This window comes from Penicillium psychrofluorescens (assembly GCF_964197705.1).
Source record: "Penicillium psychrofluorescens genome assembly, chromosome: 2".
Classification (NCBI taxonomy): domain Eukaryota; kingdom Fungi; phylum Ascomycota; class Eurotiomycetes; order Eurotiales; family Aspergillaceae; genus Penicillium; species Penicillium psychrofluorescens.
Genome location: NC_133440.1, coordinates 3,210,153 through 3,234,608, shown reverse-complemented (window position 1 = coordinate 3,234,608; position 24,456 = coordinate 3,210,153). Strand labels below are relative to the sequence as shown.

General features: G+C 51.1%; 10 protein-coding genes across 10 annotated transcripts; 6 read left to right on the top strand and 4 right to left on the bottom strand.

The window, feature by feature from the left end:
* Positions 1-694: 694 nt before the first annotated feature.
* Positions 695-1,528, top strand: PFLUO_LOCUS3393 (uncharacterized protein; the record flags this gene model as incomplete). Its single annotated transcript, XM_073780635.1, has 1 exon — positions 695-1,528. The coding sequence occupies one exon, from the start codon at positions 695-697 to the stop codon at positions 1,526-1,528; it is 834 nt and encodes a 277-aa protein (XP_073637470.1).
* Positions 1,529-2,070: 542 nt separating this feature from the next.
* PFLUO_LOCUS3392 (uncharacterized protein) lies at positions 2,071-2,610 on the top strand (the record flags this gene model as incomplete). Its single annotated transcript, XM_073780634.1, has 1 exon — positions 2,071-2,610. One exon carries the CDS (start codon positions 2,071-2,073, stop codon positions 2,608-2,610), a length of 540 nt encoding a protein of 179 aa, XP_073637469.1.
* A 651-nt stretch (positions 2,611-3,261) lies between these two features.
* On the bottom strand, positions 3,262-4,434 carry PFLUO_LOCUS3391 (uncharacterized protein; the record flags this gene model as incomplete). The annotated part of the gene is made up of 1 exon (XM_073780632.1): positions 3,262-4,434. One exon carries the CDS (start codon positions 4,432-4,434, stop codon positions 3,262-3,264), a length of 1,173 nt encoding a protein of 390 aa, XP_073637468.1.
* Positions 4,435-6,137: 1,703 nt separating this feature from the next.
* Positions 6,138-7,409, top strand: PFLUO_LOCUS3390 (uncharacterized protein; the record flags this gene model as incomplete). Its single annotated transcript, XM_073780631.1, has 6 exons — positions 6,138-6,242; positions 6,297-6,422; positions 6,473-6,547; positions 6,599-6,784; positions 6,847-7,105; positions 7,159-7,409. The coding sequence occupies 6 exons, from the start codon at positions 6,138-6,140 to the stop codon at positions 7,407-7,409; spliced, it is 1,002 nt and encodes a 333-aa protein (XP_073637467.1).
* Positions 7,410-8,165: 756 nt separating this feature from the next.
* PFLUO_LOCUS3389 (uncharacterized protein) lies at positions 8,166-9,971 on the top strand (the record flags this gene model as incomplete). The annotated part of the gene is made up of 1 exon (XM_073780630.1): positions 8,166-9,971. One exon carries the CDS (start codon positions 8,166-8,168, stop codon positions 9,969-9,971), a length of 1,806 nt encoding a protein of 601 aa, XP_073637466.1.
* A 257-nt stretch (positions 9,972-10,228) lies between these two features.
* On the bottom strand, positions 10,229-11,444 carry PFLUO_LOCUS3388 (uncharacterized protein; the record flags this gene model as incomplete). Its single annotated transcript, XM_073780629.1, has 3 exons — positions 10,229-10,652; positions 10,711-11,290; positions 11,366-11,444. The coding sequence occupies 3 exons, from the start codon at positions 11,442-11,444 to the stop codon at positions 10,229-10,231; spliced, it is 1,083 nt and encodes a 360-aa protein (XP_073637465.1).
* A 410-nt stretch (positions 11,445-11,854) lies between these two features.
* Positions 11,855-13,554, bottom strand: PFLUO_LOCUS3387 (uncharacterized protein; the record flags this gene model as incomplete). Its single annotated transcript, XM_073780628.1, has 2 exons — positions 11,855-13,308; positions 13,371-13,554. 2 exons carry the CDS (start codon positions 13,552-13,554, stop codon positions 11,855-11,857), a joined length of 1,638 nt encoding a protein of 545 aa, XP_073637464.1.
* A 2,634-nt stretch (positions 13,555-16,188) lies between these two features.
* PFLUO_LOCUS3386 (uncharacterized protein) lies at positions 16,189-17,937 on the top strand (the record flags this gene model as incomplete). Its single annotated transcript, XM_073780627.1, has 3 exons — positions 16,189-16,997; positions 17,050-17,630; positions 17,690-17,937. 3 exons carry the CDS (start codon positions 16,189-16,191, stop codon positions 17,935-17,937), a joined length of 1,638 nt encoding a protein of 545 aa, XP_073637463.1.
* Positions 17,938-20,153: 2,216 nt separating this feature from the next.
* On the top strand, positions 20,154-21,892 carry PFLUO_LOCUS3385 (hexose transporter hxt5; the record flags this gene model as incomplete). Its single annotated transcript, XM_073780626.1, has 2 exons — positions 20,154-21,155; positions 21,227-21,892. The coding sequence occupies 2 exons, from the start codon at positions 20,154-20,156 to the stop codon at positions 21,890-21,892; spliced, it is 1,668 nt and encodes a 555-aa protein (XP_073637462.1).
* Positions 21,893-22,516: 624 nt separating this feature from the next.
* PFLUO_LOCUS3384 (uncharacterized protein) lies at positions 22,517-23,492 on the bottom strand (the record flags this gene model as incomplete). Its single annotated transcript, XM_073780625.1, has 3 exons — positions 22,517-22,906; positions 22,980-23,351; positions 23,397-23,492. 3 exons carry the CDS (start codon positions 23,490-23,492, stop codon positions 22,517-22,519), a joined length of 858 nt encoding a protein of 285 aa, XP_073637461.1.
* Between the last annotated feature and the right edge of the window lie 964 nt (positions 23,493-24,456).

Here is a 24,456-nt window from a genome sequence, read left to right as displayed (position 1 = left end):
GACAGGCAGATCGACTGCTTGGATTTGAATTGCATTGTAGGATTTATTGACGAAGAATGGGTATTGTCGTCCGACCGGACATTGTGACCGAACCAAGATTGACAGATCTGGCGGCTCGAGAGATCGGGGGTTTACAACGCCGATCCTTGTCCTTTCCGTCGCACTTGAACATCTCGATCTTCACTGTCAGATGCTACGGTGCATGTGGAATGCTCCTTCCGCCCAGAAACGCCATCTGTGGTTCAGGGTGTATCCTCACCTCTCTGGCCTTACGCCGATAACGGAAATACATACCTAGGCCCGCTGATGTGCCATTGTGACGGACAGAAGAGACTAAATGGAGAAGGTCAAGTGGGAGACAGCACCAAATAAGCCAATAGACTGTCTTTCCCATTTTGAACTGGTCCGGTGCCTTGGTCAATGCCAGGCCGGTCCCTCCACTCTACCTGCGGGTCCCTGATATTGTCTCAGACCAGGATTCCGGAGACAAAAATCAAAAGCTACATGACATGCGAACTATTGCCCCATGCGTCCCTTGCGAGATGGTGTGCCGCATGCAACTTGAATGGAACCAAACTATATAAAACTCAGCGTCGATACCAGGCCCATATAGGTTACTCACGCCACAGTTCTGGTTCTTGCTGTGGGCATCTTCTTCTAGTCTCTGGCCCTCTGTACCACTGCCACTGTCAATATGAAATTCACCACTACGGCTCTCACTGCCGCCATGCTGGCTGGTAGCTCTCTCGCTGCGCCCCGGGCTGGCCTGGCCGAGCGTTTAGAGAAGCGTGGTGCCCTACCACGCCAGTCTCTGCCGCTTAACAAGATCGACAACACCGCCGAAGAGAACGGTGTCCTTCTCAAGGAGAATTCCGGCGACTCCAACATCGAGTACAGCAAGAACTGGGGTGGAGTCGTTCGTGAAAAGCCGCCCGCGAGCGGTACCTATACAGCAGTCTCGGCGACATTTACTGTCCCGAGTCCGACCCCTACCGACAACTCTGGTGAAATGCAGGCTGCTTCCGCGTGGGTCGGCATTGACGGTGACACGTACACCGCAGCAATTTTGCAGACCGGTGTGGATTTCTGGACTCAAAATGGTACCGTCAGCTTCGATGCCTGGTACGAGTGGTATCCCAACAACGCAAACAACTTTGACTTGGACGTGTCCGCAGGCGATGTTATCTTCGCCAAGGTCGAGTCTTCTTCACCTAGTCAGGGCGTCGCCATCATAGAGAACCAGTCCTCCGGTCAGAGTGTCACCACGACGCTGTCAGCGCCCTCGACCACCGCGACCTTGGCTGGTCAGAATGTTGAGTGGATTGTTGAGGATTTCAACTCCGGTACATCCATGGTGGCTTTGGTCAACTTTGACAAGGTCACGTTTAGCGGTGCTCAGGCCAAGTCTAGCGAAGATGAAGACTTTGGCGTGAACGACTCAGCGATCCTGGAAATCCAGCAGAATGGCAAGGTGTTGGCCGAGGTTAATATCCAAAGCGACACCGAATTCGATGTAACCTATCAATAAGTCATGGGTCGCGGTACATAATGCTGCGTAAATGATGATGACAAGGTTCTTGCGAGGCGCATATAGCGACGGCAACTGAGAGCCTGGGGTTTTATAGATGGGGGGTTGATCTTTGACGGCACAAAGGAGTTTGGGAAGGGCTATTACATTTGGCAAGATTTCGCCATCTGATACTATGCTTAAATTCTATTCTTGTCCACGATTTCACCAAAGCGCGTTTGAACAAATTAGGCGGGGCATATCCATGCTCGATACTTTGCAGGGCCTTGTACTGGTCCCCATAGACCTCACTGAAATCAACCTGCTTTGGATGAGTCAATGGAAGATGCACAGAATCAGTTATGGCGAAGAATTTACACCACTACCGCGAATGAATGGAACCTGAACCTAGGATAGTAAGGCCGCTGGGTCAAGAATCGGTGTACTTTTGCGAGACAAAGTTGTGGCAGTTTTTCTGCAGTATGAGTCATCTTGTGGTGTCAAAGCTGTCTTTCTGTTCGACACCTCTGGCTTGCTTTGCGAACCTCTGCCCGACACCCTAGATGGCCGTCCACATTGAGGCGGCACGGTTTCCCGACGATTCTGACACAATTCTCGCCCTGTTCTCTGGCTATGCTGCATCACTAGGCATTGACCTCACCTTCCAACAATTTCAGGATGAGCTCGACTCCCTGCCCGGAAAGTATGTCGCATCCCAAGGAGGTGCGCTCTTGATTGCACGAACGGAAAAACAACCAGATCGCTATCAACCATATCAAACGTCTTCAGACCCACTGGGATCGCATCCCTCCGCCGCAGTTGGATGCGTTGCTCTCCGTCGTAGCTCAGACAACTGGTGCGAGATGAAACGGCTGTACGTCCTCCAGGAAGCACGCGGCACAAGACTTGGTGAACGGCTTGTAGAGGCCGTCCTCGACCGCGCAAAAGCTTTGGGGTATCGAGGCATTCGACTCGACACGCTGCCCGAGATGACCGCGGCACAACGGTTATATCGAAAGTATGGCTTTGTAGAGATCAGCGCGTACTACGACACACCGATTAAAGGGACAATTTTCATGGGATGCGATTTCGCCCGGATATGAGCCTGTTACTCGGAACCAGTTTTGTTTGCGATTCGACAACCAACTTCAGAGCAATAGACCACGGTCCTCGGATCCAAATCATCTGATGAAATGCCGCTATAAATTCTATCTCTGCTTCAAGAGCTTGGCAGAGAGCTAGTTGGGGCGATCGCACCTGCATTTCGAACTACATTACTTTCCCGACCAGTCTCTATGGATACGCTTTGCGTCTCTTAAGATAATGTGGCAGTTGTGGCAATATTAGAACGAATATTCCACCCACAGATTGCTTCCATTGAATTCCAGATCTCACGTATCGTTATTTCGGCACTTTCTCAAGACATATAAGACAAACACGAAATCGTTTTAAATATCGAGGGACGACGCGTCCGGAGCGTTCGCATGAAGAGTGTCAAGGCCAAGATTCACCGTTTGAGCCAATCAAATTTAGCGATATTGCATGTAAGCGAGGGAGTCAACCCCAAACACCATAGTCAATGCGATATTTTACAGCTCGATATCTCCTTGCGCTGGGCTAGAGAATCAATCAAAGAGTATAGGTAGTCGCACCAGTTTCGAGACGCACTGTATTGCTAGGAGGTAAAAGTGTAGCTAAGTAGCAGGTCAGCCCTTCGGCGCCTATTCCCTCCGCACCCCCTCTCCGCCCCAAATCTACGGTGAAGATTTGTCGTACTTCTCAAAAGCCTTGTAGATCTCAGGTAAATAGACATCAAACCGAGAATTGCCAATCACCCGAAATTCCATCTTGTTCATGATGTATGATATAGTCATTCTCCGGCGGCGATCCATGACGACGACAGATCCACCAAAACCACCCCAGAAGCAAATTCCATCCTCTTCAGGAATACAAGGCAACACACCGTCGGTAGCTGGCAGTGAAAGGCCAAGAGCGAAGCGCGAGTTCGTCATGATATTTGGATCAGCTGATCTGATTTGTTCCTTTAACATCTCATCGACAGTGTGGGAAGTAAGATACTGTCTATCATTGACGGCACCATCAAGAGCAACAATAGAACCGACAGATGCAAGGGCCCGTGCATTAGAAAATCCTCCCATAGCTCCATTCTGAGATTTTCGGAATATAGGGTTGTTGGGAGTTGAAGCATCCATCAAAGATCCTATGAGAGACCGAAGTAGGATACTAGTGGTAGGATCAAGGCCTTCTGCAGAAGGAATAGCATCCGGTGGGAACGGGATAGTATCAGCAGTCCTAGCCTCATCTTTCTCAGAGACACCAAGCTGGAAGTCAGCCCCCAAAGGTGTAGTGATCTCCTCGCTGATGAACTGGGCCAGGGACTTTCCTGTGATACGATGGACAATCGTACCCACCAGAAGACCATAATTGGTATATTGGTATGCGCTCTGTGATCCTGGAGTAAACCAAGGAGCTTGTTTAGCAAGGCGCTGAGCTGCTTTTTGCTCATCTTGCATTTCCTCAATCGTAATTCCCCCATCAAAGGCAACAACTCCAGAGGTATGGCTTAGAATATGGGAGACCTTAACATTCTCTTTGCCGTTTGCTGCGAATTCAGGCCAATATCTCGCCACTGGCTCATTGACATCCAAAAGACCGCGATCAACAAGAATGTGAGCGGCCAGGATAGTGAGAACCTTAGTAGAGGACCAAATTCCAGTGATAGTGTCTTCTTCCCATGGCTTGCTCGAGCTTGCATCTGCATAGCCACCCCAGAGATCTACGGCATTTTTGCCGTCGATATTGATACAGAGGGAAGCACCCGCTTCACCACCATCAGCAATTTTTTGCTGCAAAAGGTCTCGCACTGAGTTGAAAGCAGGATGACAGGAACCGTGTAGCTCAGCCATAGCGTAGCAGTTGTTTTAGGTGTGGGATGAAAAGAAAGAGTAAAAGTTGACTGTGGAATATAATAGCACTGGGGAGAACTAAGAGAACGAAGTGCGAATCGTTAAGAAAAGAAAAGGGCTTGGGGCGGGGTTTTGATTGTAGTTCCAAACAGGGATAATCGCCCCCTAAAGTCTGACCCACAACCGCGCGGACTTAGGGGGGGGTCCTACGATGGTTTATAGCGGCCACCATGACAAAATTACACACCTTGATTTTACTGCTTTCATCTCTGCTCTACTAGGGTGTATATACTAATTTCTCAGCAATAGGCATATTTGAGAATTTCCCTCTTATACCTCTCTATTACCAAAATGCCTGCTAGTCAGTTCTCTAGCTTCGCTATGTCTAGGTCCACTATATATGGTAGTATCGTGCACTGTCAGATAGTCCTAACATTTTTGAAGACGTACGATCAACATTTATAATCAATTGACTAAATTGTAGAGTCTAACTTGATTAGCTTTTTTTTTCTTTCCTAAAGGCAAGTCATCCCCGCTACTGTCAAGAATTGGACGTATCACGATACCCCTACATCTATATTTCCTATTTTGTACTAGTCTTTACTAGACTAGTTCGCCCCTTAAATTGTTATATATTTATTTATTTGTGTATCATATCTCTATTTAGGGTATATGTGCTACCGGTTTTTGACAGATACTAATAAATTAGAGTACCGTACGACGACGACATAGATTATAGACGACCCTACCTCGTAGGCGGGAGGGAGGGAGGCAAAAGGGAGGGGTTTTTCTCTCTTACATACCAAAGGGTGAGTGCTCCCTTCCATACATTATGGGTAGCGCTAATCAATTGAAGGGAGTCTGTATGTTTTTTTTCTGTGGATACAAGAAATCAAAAATACTTTTTGCTACCGGGCATAAATCCTAATTACGTGATTTTGTCATAGTGGCCGCTATAAACCTCCGTAGGGGTCCGACTTTAGGGGGTGATTATATGGCAGTGCACGCACTGTATACATCCCTCGACAACTTTTCTTCCACTAAACTGATGATACCCGCCCGGTGTATGTGATCCACCACGAATTACACTAGTAATTCCCACATGTGCTCGAAAATCGCAAGTTAGAAGAAGTTTAGCATTCTAAATATAATCTAGCTATCCCTTTTATAATACAGAACGCATAGTAAGCGAAATGAGCGCACAATGCCAAGAATGTCAAGAATCAAAAGCAGTTTAGTGCTGTATAAAACTTTTATCCATGGATCCATCATGCTGGCATCCAGACATAAAAGACACGAAAGCGGTTTAAATATGGAGCCCCCGGACGACGCATACGGAGCGCACGCAAACGGAGGGTGAAGGCCAAGACTCAGTCGTGAGAGCGAATCAGACGTGACGGAACGAACAGCTAACATTATAGATATGTGAGATACGATAGCGAAGGCGGTCGATCTAAGTTCCTGCAAGGCGCTTCCAATCCGCTTGACATTCGCATCATCCGGCGGGAGCGCAGATCTTTAATTCGACTGCACACCGGATTGACCGGAGATAGTCTCGGTGTATTCCGGAAAAGGATATTCATTTTAAAGAATACCGAGGGCGAAGTGGGGGACCCTCTGATATTTATTGTTAGCCGCTGAAGCATAAAACGCCCCAGAACCTAAATGACAGAGGTCAATGCCTCCTGGAAACATTGCACATAATGACTCAAACAGCGAATCAGCCTTTGGATGTGCTTGTTGTTGGTGCCGGCATTGCGGGCCTCTCTGCTGCCATTGCTCTCGGCAAACAAGGCCACCGGGTGGTAGTGAGTATATGCAATCTGTGGACAGGCGAGAACGTGCTAACATGAAGGGTTCAGATTCTAGAAAAATCGGGATTTGTCAAGGAAACTGGTGCTGCAATTCATCTTCCCCCCAACTGCACAGCGCTGTTGCAATGGTTGGGAATAAACCCGATGGACTTCGGCGGCACACTCCTTCATGAAGTGAGTAAATGATCATCAAAACCAAGATCATTGGCTAAGACTGCTTCTAGATTCAACGGTATGGATACGAAGGCGACTTGAAGTACAAGAAGGAATTTGCAGTGATCCGTCAAAAATGGCAGGCAGTATGTGGACTCGCTGGTTCAGCACCAAGTATAATTCTAACTCCGTTACAGGAGTGGTACCTTGTGCATCGTGTCGATTTACACAATAATCTCAAAAAGCGAGCTGTCGAGACCGCCACGTTGCACACGCAGTGCAAGATCACAGAGATCAACATCGAAGCGCCACGGCCCTGGATCTCTATCGAAGACGGGCGCACTTTTGAAGCAGACCTGGTGCTCGGGGCGGACGGACTCCATGTAAGCCTCCATGCAGTTCAGAGAACAATGGGGTTCGGATTGGCATACTGAGAACCCTACAGTCCCAAGTTCGCAAATTGGTCGCGCCAGAGGCACCTTCGCCGTATCAGGTAGGGAAGTCTTGCTTCCGTTGGCTTTTACCCATGGACTCTTTGAGAGAGCATCAGTCAACGCTGGATTACGTTCAGAACCCCGGGGTGTTTATTGAGTGGGCCGCTGAGGACCGTCGACTCGTTGCCTATCCATGCTCGGACAGCAAAGTGTTCAACCTGTGTGCTTTTATGCCTTCAAATGAAGAAAAATCAGACAGCCAAATTGATAGTAAGTAATAGCTCTTTCTCATTCTCAATTTTTGGCTAATGGTGGGGGTATAGGCTGGCAAACCGTCGGAGACAAGGAAACCATTGTGCATGCATTTTCCAAGTTCTCTCCCGGTGTAAAGCACATCATCAATAGCGCGACAAACAACCTCAAAGTTTGGGAGCTGTATGATATGGAGACACTGCCGACCTGGGTCAAGGGCAACGCTGCCCTTCTGGGCGACGCCGCTCACCCATTTCAACCATGTAAGAAGCGCGGCTCAGTTCATGAAGTTGGTACAATATTGACTAGTAATATCCAATAGATATGGGTCAAGGAGGAGCAATGGCCATTGAAGATGCTATCAGCATCGCCACATTGTTGGCGGCTGGAACGTGTGCACAGGACATTCCAGCGCGCCTGGAAATGTATCAAAGCTCGCGACGACCACGCATTGACCTTGTTCTAAATTTCACCCGAATGAATGGACGAGATGAGAACGATACCACTGGGAATAGAATCACGCGTACGTTGTACTTTCCCGTCGTTGGCGGAATGGCAGACTGACATGACAGATCGATATGAACAGCGGAGGACATGGTGAAATTTATGGGAATCTGCTTTTCGTACAATGAGATCGAGCATTCTAATCAGTTACTCGCTAGCCAGAAAGGCCGTGAGGAATAACTGAAGCAAATGCATTTCCCCGATCGCTGCCTCAGTATCACCCGAGACATGCGATCGTGGTGTTGCCAACCTCATCGACTAGACACAGAGAAGTGAGCAAGCAAAAAATAGAATCTTTCTATGCAGTGATTGAATACATTGCAAGGCTATGGCGTTCAGAATTTTGAGGAATTGACCATGAACACAATAGAAACAATTGATGATATTTTCATATTCACGTCGTAGTTGACCACGATCTATATGAATTTCTTGCCTCAGGCACCAATATGACTCAGCACAGTTGTAGCCAATAACCGCAGCCGCCGAGAGTTAAGCTGGTTGGTGACGATCCCTGGCTGGATGCATCATTGATTCCGTCCATATTTCATAATCCATAATCCATAATCAATTCCCCATGGCCACCGACGAGTATTTACATCCCGATCGCCCGCCTGACGCATTCCGTATCAGCCGGAAGCCGGTGTCCAACCCGAATCTGCGGGCCGCGCCCGGCGTCGATCATCTGTCGTCAACCTTGCCTCATGCATCCACGGCTCCAAATTTTGTGCCGGTACAGCCCCCATCCTATACGGACCTCTACGCCGGACAGTCAAGTAGTTCACCTGGATTACCTCCTCGGCCAACGAGTGCAGGGCCAACGCCATCTTCTACACCGCCACCAGTCTCTCCATCCCCCATTCAAAAGGCATATGGCGAGGCACGACACTTCCTGGGAGGTCTGATTAACCACCCAACCGAATCCAACAAGCATTTTACCATTCTCCGCCACTCTTCCGGGCTCGTTTTCTATCGCGGTGTTGGCACGTCCGTCGCGGTGTCAGTTTTCTCGGATGCCCCGCTGCCCCCAGATCGAACCTATTGGCTGCAAAGCAAAGGATGGACCGGAAAGACGGGAATGCGTGCCAAATCATTGTTTCATTTTCGTGATGGCTGGGTGGATGTCACTCCATCCATGCCGTTGAGGGCCGACCAAGTCAACCCCGACGATGAACGCGCATGGCAGCGAGATGTCAAGAAATTTCGCAAGAAGGCACCCTCACGACCTCGCGACACGCATCAACTGCGCGAGACCGCTGTGGTGCGCATCCCAGCTGAGGCAGGCGATGGGTATTTCCAGCTGGTACTCTGTCAGGGACCCAAGAAGAAGGTTCTTGCAAATAGTCCTGTTTTCCGTGTGCTCTCAACATCAGCCAGCCCCAGTTCAATCCGTGGTGCCAGCCTGAGCACCCTGCCGCTGGAAGTTGGGGCGATGGTCACTGGATTATATGCACAGACTGCTGCTCAAACAGTGGTTGCACCTGTTAAAACTGCCATCCAGTCTAAAGTTAACCCTTATCGCCCCTCGTGGGTGACACAAACGGCAGCCAAGACTGCCTATTCTACCACTGGAATCCAGAATCGAATGGGCGAAGCTTTCAACCCGACACCCGGCGCCACTCGAAGTATCCAGGACCACAATAATCCGGCGACAACCTTCGAGCCTGCCTTATTCGCTATTGAAGATGGTCCTCAGGATCCATTCCCCATGGGGTTCAAGGCCCGCGCCCAGATAGGCCAGATGACCTCTCCTGTGGCCTCATCTGATACTCCTAGACTAGCTCTCTCAAAAGTACCCGACTGGGTGCTTGAGCAGCTCCGGGGGTATTTCTTTGGTTGGGCTCGGTTTGATGTCAGTGCTGGAAAGGACACCTCGTTTGGCCCATGGTGTCCCGCGATTCTATCAGTGCGAACTCTGGATCCGTTACAGGTCGCACGAGTCAACGTGGCTCAGATAGCCAAACGTGTAGTGGCGCTACGTCTGTTGGGTGAAGTTCCCCTGCAGACTACTAAACTGGAAGTTCGGATGATGGGATTCCTTCGTCCAGACATCCCACCTCCGACTGGAAGTACCAGTCAGCAACTGGCTGAAGCGCAGGAGGCGGCGGCCGAAGCTGCTATGTTGGCGGATGTATACGACGCATCCATCGTGGAGAATACTTTGGCTCACCAGGCGTGGGCACCTGAGAAGCCAAGCGCGCGTGAGGTTCCACAGCGGCCAACAGGCTGGAAGGACCGTACACTCGAGGGATATAGCAATGCCCGTGTACAGGGACAGAAGCTAGTAGAGCAGGTGCCGTTGCATCGCCTCGGGGTCCGGTCGATGACAGATGGAATGAGAGAGAAGCAAGTTGCGACGAATGGTTTCTATATTGTCCGATGAGCCTGTCTCCTCGTCCGGTTCCTCATGCTGCTTCTCATGAATCATGAACTAAATAGACCTACCATCTGTAATATGTACTCTATGTTTGATATATACTTTCTGGAACATTATACGCTTTTGGCACTAAATAAATGAACAGAGAAACCGAGAGCTTTAATGGCATACTTTGCAGGCTGATGAGTAAGTCTACCAACACAATCAACACCCGACTTGTGTATAGCCCGACTTTGATAGAAATTGAGACAAAAATCAAGGTCCTACTGGGGGGGCTCAGAGGCAGCCAGGTTGCATTGCCGGAATAATCGCACCTCGTCCGGCTTGAATGCACCCACCACGGAATGCAGAACACCACGATTGTTGAACAAAACAACGTCTCCTTCTTCCCAATCGTGAGCATACACATATTGGGGACTTATCGCCGGGCGCTGTAGCTTATAGACAATATCGCGAACCCGAGTGAGATCGTCGATCACTTTGCCATCTGCACAATGAATCCGGCGGACGGCAGAGGGATGGATCTGCAAAGCCAGCTTTCCAGTCACTGGGTTCTTCCAGGCCATGGGAAAGATCATAATTTTCTTGGCGTCAATAGGCGGCAATTCTGAATCAGGGAGTTCACGGCCCTCGGAGTGTAGACCCAGACCGGTAGATAGGGCGCGGGCGGGGCTCATCCAAATATAACTGCCAGGGAGGTTAGCAATGGTTCCCTCAATGACTAGACAAGAAGGAGCTATCTTACGGGTGTGGTGCGTATTCAATTTTGCTCGATCGTACAAACTCCTGGTCCTCTGGTGATAATAAATCAAACATGCGCTCACCGCTCACAAATGCCGTGGTGCCCAGAGGTACATCGAGCGTTTCGTCCGAGCCATCGTCATATAGTAGAGTTTGCCGGCGGCCTTTTGGTACCTGCACGGCCATGAGGGTGGTTACTAGAGGTGGATAGAGATCGTAGAGGGCAGCATCGATGTGCCAGCGGTAGAAACGAGTAAAGTCATAGTCCTTATCATCGGGAATATGGTCCCGATGAAACGTTCGGTGGTGCGGGTGTCTCAACTGGACGTTCTCGAGCCCCTCATAGGATGGAATAAATCCATTGCCGATTACCTGGACCTGTGGCTGGTGGGGAATTGTCTTGAGGTCGGGGTGCAAGATGCTGCGCTTGGCATCAAGGGTTTTGCCATGCCCATAGTTGTCCGAGGCCGGGTCAAAACGCCTAGTGAGTTCGTACTGAGCTTTGGGCGAAAGCATGTGCTGGTTCTTGAAGATGATGACGTGGTGGCGATAGAGCGCATCGCGGATGGTAGCAAACTGCTGGTCTGTTGGCTATTAGGAGTCGAGTACCGACAGAGGGGATGGAATATGCTTGCCATTTATATGCTCTAGGTTAACACCCTCGATTTTTGCCCCAAAGTCGATATCGGACCCAGCAGGGGACTGCAACGGGTGAACAGAAATCGGGTACGCGGCCATGGCTCTCGTCGCAATGTCGAGAACAAGCTCAGATCCGGATCAAGAGGAGGGTCGTACAGGCTGACTTTATGCTGCGAGGTAGCAAGTTTCAGAAGATTACTTCACACTAGCAACCTATGCGGTTCACGGCGTATGCCGAAGAAAATCAAAAGCCAAAAGCCAATTGCCGGATCGAAGCTCGGTCGGATCTTATCATCGGAGCGTGCGGGTCTGATAAGCCATAATTCGGTGGCGGAGGACCATCAATAATGGGAAAGATAACCCGATAAGACCGAGGGGGCCGGGCCGACTGGCTTCGAGGTGTCTAGGTATCATTTTCAGAAACTATAGTTGACGACGAAACAGAAAAAAAAAGACAACCACCAACACTGCTGTTCTCATCTGCCTATTCCCTTGGGTCTCCCGGTTGTCTACCACAATTTCCACCATTTCCTCCGCGGCGGGGCAGGCTCCTCCGCAGCGATGATCTCGGCGATACCAGTTTGCATATCCACCTCCTCCGGACGCCAGGCCCAAGGGTCCCGCCAGTATAACAACCGATGCCCAAAGTACAGGATCAGAAACGCAGGGATGCCGATGTAAGCGGTGAAGAAGTTGCTGACCGACCACTGGGACGGGAAGAAGACGGTGAAGCCGTTGATGAGTAGCATGAGGGATGCAAGCGCCATTCCCCAATATGCGCCGTATGGCTGTATGGCTGAGTGATACGGCTGCTCGATGCCTTGAGCCCGGGCAGCCTTGCGGAACCGGAAATACACGATGCAGCAGCAAATCCAAGAGATGAACCCCGATGTGTTGGTGAAATTGATGAACCAGTTGAATACGATAGAGCTGGAATTGCCCACTGACAGATATGCCAGCGCCGAAAAGCACGCAGACGCGCCCACGGCATAGTAGGGCACACCCCATCGGTTGCACGTTTTGAAGATGCTGGGAGCGTTGCCGGACATGGCCAGGGAGTATAGTGAGCGGGAAGACATATATAAGAACGAATTACCCGCGGACCAAGCAGAGGTCAGCACAGCAGCGTTGACAATGCTGTCCAGAACAGGGATCCCGGCATTCTGAATGCCAACCACAAACGGGGACGACTTGGCCGTATCGCCTCCTTGTGTCAGGCGACTGTTATTGGATGGGCAGATAACACCGATAGCTAGCACGGCGAAGATGTAAAAGAAGATCAGCCTGTAGATATACGAGCGAGCCGCTCGGGGCACGTTGCGTCGCGGGGACTTCATCTCGCCAGCGCTGATGATGATCAGCTCCGGCGCGAAGATGAAGGCAATGGCGCTAGAGACGGTGCACTTCAACAGGCCCACGAATCGTCCCGTTCCCCCTGTCACTAGGTACTCATTGAATGATCCCGGATGTTTCCAATAATGGAATCCCAGTAGTACTCTATCCGGCCCGCCACCCCAGAAAAGGATGAACGACAAAATCAATAGCCCGACGAGGGTGATGATCTTGATACCTGAGAACCAAAACTCAGACTCGCCGTATATGCTGACCGGCAGCAGGTTGAGGCCAATACAGACGACCATCATGATCGTGATCCAGACGGCGATGGGCACCGTGGCATTGTTTGGATCCCAGTACCCAATGACCAGGCCGGCCGCCGTGATTTCATAAGGAACGAGAATACCCAAGGAGTACCAGTAGAGGTATCCCATTGCAAAACCTAGACTCCGCGACACGTATCGGAATCCGTGATAACTCATTGTGCCGCCGTGGACGGGCAGGTAGGCGCCGACCTCTGCGATAGCGGTGACTATAGAATATACGAGACTGGAGATGAACATATAGCCCAACAGTAGGGAGGCCGGACCGCCAATGGCTAGCGACTGGCCAGATCCCACGAAGAGACCTGTTGGATAACATGAGTTATTGTGATAATCGCCTTAGTTCGCGGGATCGCTCTGCACTCACCGGTTCCAATCGAGCCGCCTAGAGCGATCAGCTGGACATGGCGATTCTTGAGACCACGCTTGGTAGTCTCATAACGGTCGTCTAGATAATCGGCCTCAACCAACGTACGCACCGCTTGGCCCTTCTCAGTCATCGGGGGTGGCGAGACCACATGGGCGGGCGTGGGTTCCTCTATTGTCGCCATGGTAAGCGAACGACGAAGAAAAGATGGGAAGACCCTCGGGTGGGGGAAGGGGTGCGGGCATTTTAATATTAATGCGAGTGCCTCCCGCGAGATAGAGGGGTGACATGCTCGCGACGGATGAATGGATAGGGGCTGGAGCGATAGGAGGAGGCCCCGGCACGCTAATATTAAATGGGCGAAGTCTGGGGTAGACCACGAAGCTGATAAGACGTATGGATCATTTCCAAGCGAAGCGAAGCATCGTGCTTTAAATCGTGATTATCATTCTGGACCCTGCGTTTAACCTCTACTACTCGTCAACCAAAGTCCTCCCAGTTGCGTTCAGATAGACAACCATATTCCTATAGCCTACGGCCAGGACATTCATGATGTTTCCATCGGCAGCGAGAACTTTTGCTCCCTCATATGTAGGCACCTCAACGGTAGTCCAATTTTATCAACAAAAGCCGCAGCCACGCCGGCGCCAGGCTGGTCGGCCGGCACAGAGAACGACACCTGGGGTTGTCAAGACCGAAGACAGCTTTAAGCCAGCCTGTGTCGGCTACCCCTGCAGGCACCGGTCCGGCTACCGGTCCGGTAGAAATCATCCAAGAGTTGACTTACAGCCACTAGGAGGACCACGACCAGGGGCAGGGCTGCAGTGAGGATTGCTCTGTCTTATCGGGGCGCGAACAAAGCAATGACACGGCACGGAGGTAATATGGACTAGGCCGAATGTAGATTGGTCGCAATCGTAACCTAGACATACTTTGACGCTATTCCAGATCAGGATGGGCTGACACGGGAGCCCGAAATGACAATGCCTGCTATCACAGGCCACCTCTTTCGTTAGAGGGTTATCAAGAATAAGCAAGTTTCATTTGGCCTGGATACATACCCATATAAATCCATGCCCTCTGGTGTCCTCAAATGGATCCGCAGCATTTTGGACCAGTTTATGACTGTCTGTTTGATGAGCTTTTGATCTACAGCGAGGACAAAAAGAAGGGCGCAGGAAACGTCCGATAAGTCCTCAAACGTCTCCGCGATGCTGGATATACGAGTTGCGGTCCACAAATGCGAGTTCAGTGAAACAAAGATCCAATTCCTTGGCTTCACCAATTGAATTGATGGCATCGAGGTAGATCCTGAGAAGATCGCAGTCGTGCTGAATTGGGCACGGTGAGACACAATCAGAGGAGTCCAGTCGTACCTTGATCCGTAATTCTTTACCAACAGGTTATAAAAAGTGAGGTTACAATGTTGGCGGACTTTGATAAGATTATACTCGAAAACCCAGTCGCGCGCTCCTAGGAACTAACGGACCTAAAAGACGATAAGCTTTGACAGGCTAGGACATGATCTGTTACAGCCGCTGATTCGCATTGATCTAATTAATCAGTCGACATCATAGAAGTTTGATGCTGATCACTATTAATCTTCCCTGCCGTGCCAATTATCTGTTGAGGACTGAGCTTTATTCTGCTGTTTTCGGCGCCAGTTTTGTACTACTTGGTTATTCTGGTGAATACCGTGAGGGGCCAGTTCTTACTCAAAACAACGCAATTCAACGAGAATCTTGAGTTTGAAAAAAAAAGGGGGAAAACGAAAGTCAGAGGGGAAAGCAAACGGAGCCAGCAAAGCACATGTGGACCTTCTTCAGCTGTGGGTCATGTGGATATTAGTAGATGGTGGCACCGATGCCCTAATTGAATCGACGCAAGACACCTGGACACGATCCCTTCTAGGACTCTATCTGGTGATTGTCTCCATAAATGGGATCGAATCAGTGTACTTGCTTCCCCGGTACATTTCGAATTCCGAACTGAGGCAACCAATGACATATGACACTCCGTCTGATGCTGTGACCAAGAAATGCACAAGCCCACCTGAAACCCCCGATTGCACTATCGCCACTTTGCCTTTGCAAGCGCGCTTCTACGACAGATACCTGGGGATGCATCATAGGTGTTGTCGGTCCCGAATCTAGAGTTGGGGGGGAGGGGCTAATGAGACCCGCTAGATTTCCCCGGTGGCCAGGCAGCCACGACGTATGGGGGGTTTCAAGGCGCATCGGTCCATCAGCCGCTGAAGGTGGCCACTGCCTTTGTGAAGACATTATTATTGTATAACGCCCGAGCGAGGCATAATTCGTTTGCCACAGGGTGTTAACCCATGGATCGTGTCGAGAGCCGTCCGCTGTCTATTAGTATGAATAATCATCCGCCCCCGGCCGAGTTCCACCAGAAACCATAACGTAACCCGTTAGTCAAACCCTCCAGACCAGACGGAAAAAGCCGCATGAGCTCATCGCTCTGGCGCCACAACCGGGACTGACCAGCAATTATCGGCCTACATCCTGTCTCCTGTTGAGAAGAATAATCATCCAATCATTCGCCGGCGGACTCGTGCCGATTGGCCAATTCCCGGGGCTTGGCTTCACGTGACCTCCGCTCGGGGTTTTCATAGTTCATTTGATCTTGGTTTTCTCCACAGGCCCCGGGGGTTTTTTCCCTCTTTACTCTTTCCTGATGGTTTGATCCGTGTTGGTGTTTGCTGTTCTGCCTGCAATCATTATTGTCCTTCTTCTTCTCTTCTCCTCCATGCTGGGAGATCAAACTATACACCCTCTCCTACTCCTACTTCCCGCTCGTCATGATTGCCCAGAATGAGTCTCGCCGAGCCTCGCGGGTCTCGATGGCGCGTGAGGAGACCGGCACTACCACGGCTAAGGCCGACCGCACGCTGGAAGACATGGGCTACACGCCTGAGCTGTCGCGCAACCGGTCCATCTGGCAGGTGACCTTTATGTGCTTCATCCTGTCGTCCGTGCCGTATGGCCTGTCCACCACACTGTTCTACCCACTGGCCGGTGGAGGATCAGCCAATGTTGTCTGGGGCTGGGTCGTGGTCTCGTGCATGATTTTCTGTGTCGCTCTCTCGCTGGCCGAGATCACCTCCGTCTTCCCAACCTCCGGCGGTGTCTACTATCAGACCTTCGTGCTCTCGCCCGTGTGGTGCCGCCGCGTTGCCTCGTGGATCTGTGGCTGGTCCTACGTCGCGGGCAATATCACCATCACCCTCGCCGTCAACTTCGGAACCACCCTTTTCTTCGTCTCCTGCCTCAACGTCTTCACCGATTCGACCGGCACTGGCATCACCGAAAACTTCCAACCTTACCAAACCTTCCTCATCTTCCTCGCCCTCACCTTGCTCACCCACTCCATCTCCGCATTTGGCAACAAATGGCTACCATGGTTGGAGACTTTTGCCATCTTCTGGACCATAATAGGGCTCGTCGCCATTGTTGTCTGTCTGCTCGCCGTGGCCAAGATGGGCCGCAACTCCGGCGCATGGGTGTTTGGCCACTTTGAGCCACGATCCGGATGGACACCAGGCTGGTCGTTCTGCATTGGTCTGCTCCAAGCCGCCTATGCCACCTCGGCTACGGGAATGATCATTTCGTGAGTCGCACGTCTCAACCCCCGGGGCAGGAATAAAGGCTAACCATCACAGGCTGTGCGAAGAGGTTCAGGAACCCGCCGTCATGGTGCCCAAGGCCATGGTCGGGACCGTCGTCATCAACACCGTTGCCGGCCTGCTCTTCTTGATTCCCGTCTGTTTCGTCATGCACGACCTCCCGTATCTGATCAACCTCGCGTCCGCCCAGCCCACCCCCGCGATCTTTAAACAAGCCATCGGTAACGAAGCGGGCACCTTCTGTCTGCTAATTCCATTGCTCGTGCTGGGCGTTATTTGCGGTGTCGGCTGTGCGACAGCGACGTCCCGCTGTACCTGGGCCTTTGCGCGCGACGGCGGCATCCCCGGGTCCAAGTGGTGGCGCACGGTCAATAAACGGTTTGATATTCCACTCAATGCGCTGGCGCTCAGCATGGTCATCGAGATCGCTCTGGGCTTGATCTACTTTGGTTCGACCGCGGCCTACAATGCCTTTTCGGGCGTGGGCGTCATCTTCCTGACCACGAGTTATGCCTGTCCCATCGCCGTCTCCCTGTTTTTCCGGCAGCGTGAGGATATCAAGCATGGCAGCTTCAACTTTGGTATCTTCGGCGCAATCGCTAACGTTATCGCCATCGGTAAGTTCTGGTTGGTGCCCTTGTCGATCCAGGTGCTAATCGTCGTTTGTATCGCGTAGCTTGGAGTCTTCTCGCCATTCCCTTGTTTTGCATGCCATCAACGATCCCCGTTAGCCTTCAGAGCATGAACTATGCGTCCGTGGTATTTGCGGGTTTCGTTATGATTGCGGCTGTCTGGTATGGTATCTGGGGTTATCATAACTACCGGGGCCCGCCCACCGACGCGGTCGAGCCATACGACTCCTCTTCCTCTGTCACCACGCCCGAAGCCGCGGCCGAAATACCCGATAAACTGAAAAACCGTTAGCACCCATCGCCCATTGCGAACACGTATCAGTACCGGTTTGCGCCCGCGACGCTCCGACTCCATCACCGCCCCTGCCCTCGAAACTGACAACGTGCGAGACCAGAAGCAGCTGGACCCAAAGCAACCGACCCAAAGCAACCTTCTCCTTCTGACCCCAATGATAAGTGTTTTGTTCCCTGAGCGACCAATCCATGTGCAACAGCCATGTATTTATAGCACACTTCAATCCGAGCTGTCAATGACAATTACCTCCCGTTCCGTTGTGCTCGCCTCCTGTGGGGCCAGCGAGAGTCCGGTCCTCAGACTGGGCCGGCATGCCGGGTGGAGAACAGCCTCGGGCTCCATCACGGGGTGGCCATCCGGGCTGCAGGTGGATTTATCTATTGTCGGCGAAAGCGTGGAGATAAACACGACGACAAAGAGTTGGTGTCTGAGGCAGGCGATCCTGTTCGCGATCAGTCATAATGCCTGCGTGGGTGTTAAACATAGAAATATAGAGGCTAGGATTAGAGCTAGTAATTTCGATTCGCCGACGGACGACCTTTGTTATTCAGTGTAGAATCGTTAGGGCGGAATCGTGGTGCGGATGTAAATAAGCGTGATGCAAACATATAGTTTGTGGGTTAGGCGTTCAAATCGTTGACGGTCGACTACTTCTACAGGGGGGGGGGATACCATTATCGCCTTCTAAGAAGACCCACAAGGCTTAGGGCTTTAACAAGCCACGACGGTCACTAACATTCTCAACCATCTCATCCTACTAATACTAGATCTATACCCGTAGTGTATTCCTTAGGGGCAATAGCCGGCTAGTGTATAAACAAGATGACGGCGGTCTTCTACTACACGCTACCTCTTTCTAGAACGCATCTATGTTTCCTCCCGAACCCCTTTTTTCTTTCTTTCCCATGACGGTTGACTGGGATCAAGCGTGGCGACGCCGGAGGAGTTCGACTCCGCATGACTCAGCAATGGTCCTGTGATCAAGTCCGATTTGTCTTCGAAGTGGCAAGTACCCCGTGAACAATAAACGTGACCCAGATAGTTGTCTCGGGATTAATTCATACGACATAGACCCAAAGCCGGGGAGTTAACGTGTAGGCACGTTGTGATTCTCGTCCGTGCGGATTTGATCAGCGTTCGTGAAGAATCTGCAATGACGTACATTTGCGGGTGCCGGCGGCACAGACGCCACTGACGGACCTTGGAAGGCTTCGGCTTCGAGCTGATCTGTCTTACATGATTATTTCCGGAAGGCTGTGCAACGATGTAGATGCTATGGAGGGATCGCACATCTCTCCTAGTGCACCCTAACCGCGTTTTCCTCCCAAACAGACGTGGTCGTTGACCTTCTTGGGTCTGGCAAAGCATGGGCCCGGGGCAGGACATCTCACCGAAATACGGATCGGGATTAATTCGGGCTCTGGTTATGTGTGTCTCCGGAGGACCTGGGGTCGGCATGCTCGGCACCTACAGTCCGTACGTACTGGTCTCGCAGCCCGGCCCACCGGGGTTCTCCGGACTCCACGAAAGACTGAAAATTTTACCTGGCGGTGCATGAGGGAGTCTCGAGAGACAGGCATACGAACGGGTTACCCAAACACGCCAGGAAAAGAAACCTCACGAGACCATTCTTCATTCGAGGCGGATCCGATTCGGGCTGGATCGCCGGGCTGCCAGCGATCCCGAAGCCACTCGGCACGGCCTTGGCTCTCCAGAACCATGCCGACCGGAGGTGGCAAAAAGTCTTCGGTCTTACCCGACCGCGCGTGTGAGTGGCCGAACCACAGCCGATCGTCTGCTGGAACCGGCGCTGGCTGGCTCTTTCCCCTTGCCCCTCCCGTGGGTTTGTCAGGGAGTCCGAGTCGGGTTTCGGCCGGTGGGTTTATTATTGTCTGGTTGAGGCCCAGTCGCCTCGTGCCAGGCACGACACTCGGCCATGTGCATCGTCATCTCGCGCGAGTCCCCTCCCCACATCGTTCCTCCACTCGTTCCGGACGAATCAAGGCTAGTCTATTTTTTATTTTTTTTGTGCATGGGTACAAGAAGGCCCGTTTCCCCCGTGGCGAAACTGCTTCTCTTTTCCTTCCCCATGGGCAACTTCTCCTGACACTCTTTCTCACATTCTTCTCTTCCGTGGTGTCCTTCCCTTCCTTTCTCTTACAACTTCCCTTTCCGAGGAGCAGCTGTGATAACGACTATCACCACCTCACACTATGGGTATTGAATCTTCTGCCCACCATGGCGAGTCTGTCGCCCCGGTGCCGCAGGCACAGCAGGCACAGCAGTCGAGCGCCGAAACATCGTTCCAAAACAGTCCCATCCAGAAGCCGATGCAGCCCGCGAGCGTGGACACGCCAGTCCCGCGTTTGACCATGCGGTCGTTGGTCATGGCCCTTTTCGTCTCCATGGGTGGCTTGCTGTTTGGCTATGATACCGGACAGATTTCCGGATTCCAGGAGATGCACGACTACCTGAGACGGTACGGTCAACTAGGCAAAGATGGATGGATGCTGACGGACGTCCGCGCCGGTCTCATCGTTGGCTTGCTCTCCATCGGAACCCTCATCGGTGCCCTGGTTGGGGCGCCCGTCGCCGATTTCCTGGGCCGCAAGTGGTCCATCTCGGTGTGGTGTGCCATTCTCATCGTCGGTCTGATTGTCCAGATCTCCTCCCCGTCGGGTCACTGGTGGCAGATGGTGGTTGGTCGTTGGGTGACGGGTCTCGGTGTCGGCGGTTGCTCACTCCTCGTGCCCATGTACCAAGGTGAAAGCGCCCCCCGCCATATCCGCGGCGCGATGATCAGTTGCTACCAACTGTTCGTCACCTTGGGAATCTTCCTGGCCTACTGCATCAATCTGGGTACCAATACTCTTGAGGGTAGCGCTCAGTGGCGTATCACCCTGGGTATTACTTTCCTCTTCGCCATCGTTCTGGGTGGCGGTATGGTTTTCTTCCCTGAGAGTCCGCGCTTTGAGTTTCGCCATGGTAAGGCTGAGAGCGCTCAGCGCACCCTGGCCCGCCTGTACGGCGTGCCGGAGAACCACGTTCAGATTCTGCAGGAGATGGATGAGATTCGCGAGCAGCTGGCTGCAGAGTCCCAGGAACAGAAGTGGCACGAGTTCATCACCGCTCCGCGCATGTTTTACCGTATCATGCTGGGCATGGCCTTGCAGTCTCTGCAGCAGCTCACCGGTGCCAACTACTTCTTCTATTATGTAAGACTATCCCATGGCTGTGCATGCGGCACACTATACCGTTCTTGAATGAACGCTAACCCCAGATTTAGGGAACGACAATTTTCCAAGGAGCCGGCCTCTCCAACAGCTTCGTCACACAGGTCATCCTTGGCGCAGTGAACTTCGCTACCACATTTGGAGGCCTTTATGTGGTTGAGAACTTCGGACGTCGCAAGTCACTGATCTTTGGTGGCATTTGGATGTTCGTGTGCTTTATGATTTTCTCATCGCTTGGTCACTTTATGCTGGACCTCAAGCACCCGGAGAACACCCCTGGGGTGGGCAAGGGCATGATTGTCGTCGCGTGCTTCTTTATCGCCGCTTACGCGATGACCTGGGGCCCGATGATCTGGGCCATTGCTGCAGAGCTATTCCCGTCCAAGTACCGCGCGAAGGGTATGGCTCTGGCAACTGCGTCCAACTGGTTGTGGAACTTTCTGATCAGTTTCTTCACCACTTTCATTACCAGCTCCATTGACTTTGCTTACGGCTATGTCTTTGCCGGATGTCTGTTCGTTGCTACTCTGGTCGTGTACTTCTTTGTCATCGAAGGCAAGGGGCGCACCCTGGAAGAACTGGACTGGATGTATGTCAACAAGGTGGCTCCGTGGAAGAGCAGCAAGTTTGAGATTCCTCGTCGCCACGAGTGGATCGCCGAAGAATCCGCCCCGTATGCACGGAAGGAACAAGAGATGTTCCACGCGGAGAATGCCTAGACCCCCGGTGGCCTTCTATTTCTGATGCTCTGCATCGAAAAAAATATTCTTCTTTTTTGTTTTTAGTTTTGCATGTGTGAGTTTTGCATGATGCAATACCCTCTCGGGTCGGAGTCCTGGATTGCATATGGGCAAGCTGTACATCGTCTACCTTTGTCTAGAACCGCATTTGATATATTATTTTCTCACGAAACTTCCATTTCACCATTACTAGTAATAATCGGCTTTTGTATATTGCCTGCTAACTATCTTCGGTCCCACCCATTATGTAGAACGCGTGGGAGGGGGATCATCGCAACTTCATAGACCATTTCGCGCCAATCGTCGAAGATGATCGGAGATTGTATACTACCCCGTATATTCCACAATCATCATCAATGGCCCTTCGACAAGTAAGTCTACGCTTGGCTAAGAGTAGGATATGTAGCCGCTTTTCAATGCTCAGGAACAATTTTTGTGTATCGTCTCAGAACGCAATTAGAACTAAGAAAGATATCGATATGTACATATTCTGATCCTCAAAAAGATGTAGCCACACATAAAACATCATATCAATACTTTTTATGGCAGGACCAAAGTACCCTCACATCTCCTGGGAGTTGTCTCTGGGATGTATTGTTTTTCCTATGCCCGCATGTTGCGTCGCCAGTAACGAGTTGGCGGCCCCGATGGCGCAGACCACGAGGAACTCGGAGTCCACGTAGGGCTGGCAATAGGTGTGCTTGAAGACACTGAGCCTGTAGGCGCTGGGGATGACCCAGCGCCGAGTTTAGCCACAAGCTTGTCTCCAATGGCCCTGATGCTTTCCTCGAAGGCATGGGTTTCTTGAGCTTTCCAGTCTGCGTCGGCTCCTGGAAGCGCTTCTTTCCCTTTAAAGCCAATGTAGAGGACATCTCTCGGAGTGTGACCATTGTTGCCGGTAATTCCGGCGTTGGGGAAGCAAAGCTCGGCCATGGAGATGGCAGCCTCACCAGTTGAGGTTCCGCCGTTGGTGTCTCCCCAAATTCCATAGTGCTATTTATGAACGGTAAAGTCAATAAGTGTTCTTCACAATTCACATTAGAAAATTCCATATCAAGATACGTACCAGCTGGCCGTTGCAAACCACTGCCATCACGCTTAAAGGTTCCATGCCAAACTTGTTGGGCGCAAATTTAGGACTTGAGTCCTGATTTCCGAACACGACATACGGATGAATGTTGGCATTCAAGTCTGAGATGCCATACTTGCTGACCTCAGACTGGAAGGCAGTAACACCTTGCCCACTGGGATCATTTGAACAGGCCCCGGCAGTATTGTCGGCACCATCACAGTCCACATCCATGTCGGCATAACTCCCTCCATTTGCGGTGCTGTGCAGGAAGATTGCTCCTTCAATGTCTCCGCAATACACAACATTGTCGGCACTAGAATCACCGTTGTTAAACCCACTTCCGAGGACGTTCTTGCAGTTTCCAGTCTAGTACTATTAGCATCGTGGTATATTTTGCGTGGAAAGACAAACTTTGTGCTCCTTATAGAGCTGCTCTAACTTGGCAGGCAGCTCATATGATGAAGCGAGGCTCGCAGAAGCGAGGACTAGTGTAGAAATGACATGCATCATTCCGGTATGATTGGAAAGTAACTTGATCGAACAATATGGGATTTGTTTGAAAGTTTTAGAAACGTTGAGAAGTTAGAATGAAAAGGAAAATGGAGGCATGCGGGTCCCTTTATATGCTATTCGGTCTGCTGACAGATGGGTATTTCCACATTTCGGCATAAATTGTCTTTCCCCTGCTGCCCACCCAAATCGACGGGTTTACCGGAAGTTACGAAGCTTCATGTTGGGGTACCTGCCTTAGCGCTTCCAGAATTGCGATTGACCTTTGCATGTGAGCAGCATGAACGTGCTCGGTGAAACCGGCAAATCGCCTGTCGATAATTGAAAAGTCCGATGGCGATTGTTTCAAGGTATCCGGGCCGGCGCATTGATTCAGGGGATAGGCGTGGAATGATTGCACAGCCTACATGGTCGATTCCTATTCAAGAGTGGCAAATCAACCAAAGATGTGATCCTCATGGCATTGTATCATGGGCAAAATCATCTGCATAGGGACCGGTTGATCGTCCCGGTTGGATATTCTACATGATGCGGCATAAGGCAAGGATCTGCAGCCTCAAGTTTGGCGTGTGTTTCAGGACAGATGGAATCTCTAGGGATCTGCCATTGCTGCAGGGATCTACCATCGCTGCTCATAGTAGGAAAAAATTGAATGCGTCCAAATACTGTAACTAGTGACATGCTAGTCAATTTTCAGTTTCGTGCCAATTTGAGTTGTGAATCATTTACCATATAGGGTATCCTATTGGCAAGAAAGGCAATAACGACCAGGCTAGTTATATTGTACTACATTTTCGTCTCTTACAATCTCAAGAAGCGATTCACAAGAAATTCTGAATGAAAAATATTGTGGTGGCAATTAAATTCAACAATAAGTCCTTTTTGACAGTCACTAGCAGGAATTGATTTCCGGGACTCTATCTTTGGCTGTTAAATATGGATAGGGTATTCCTCGCGCCCC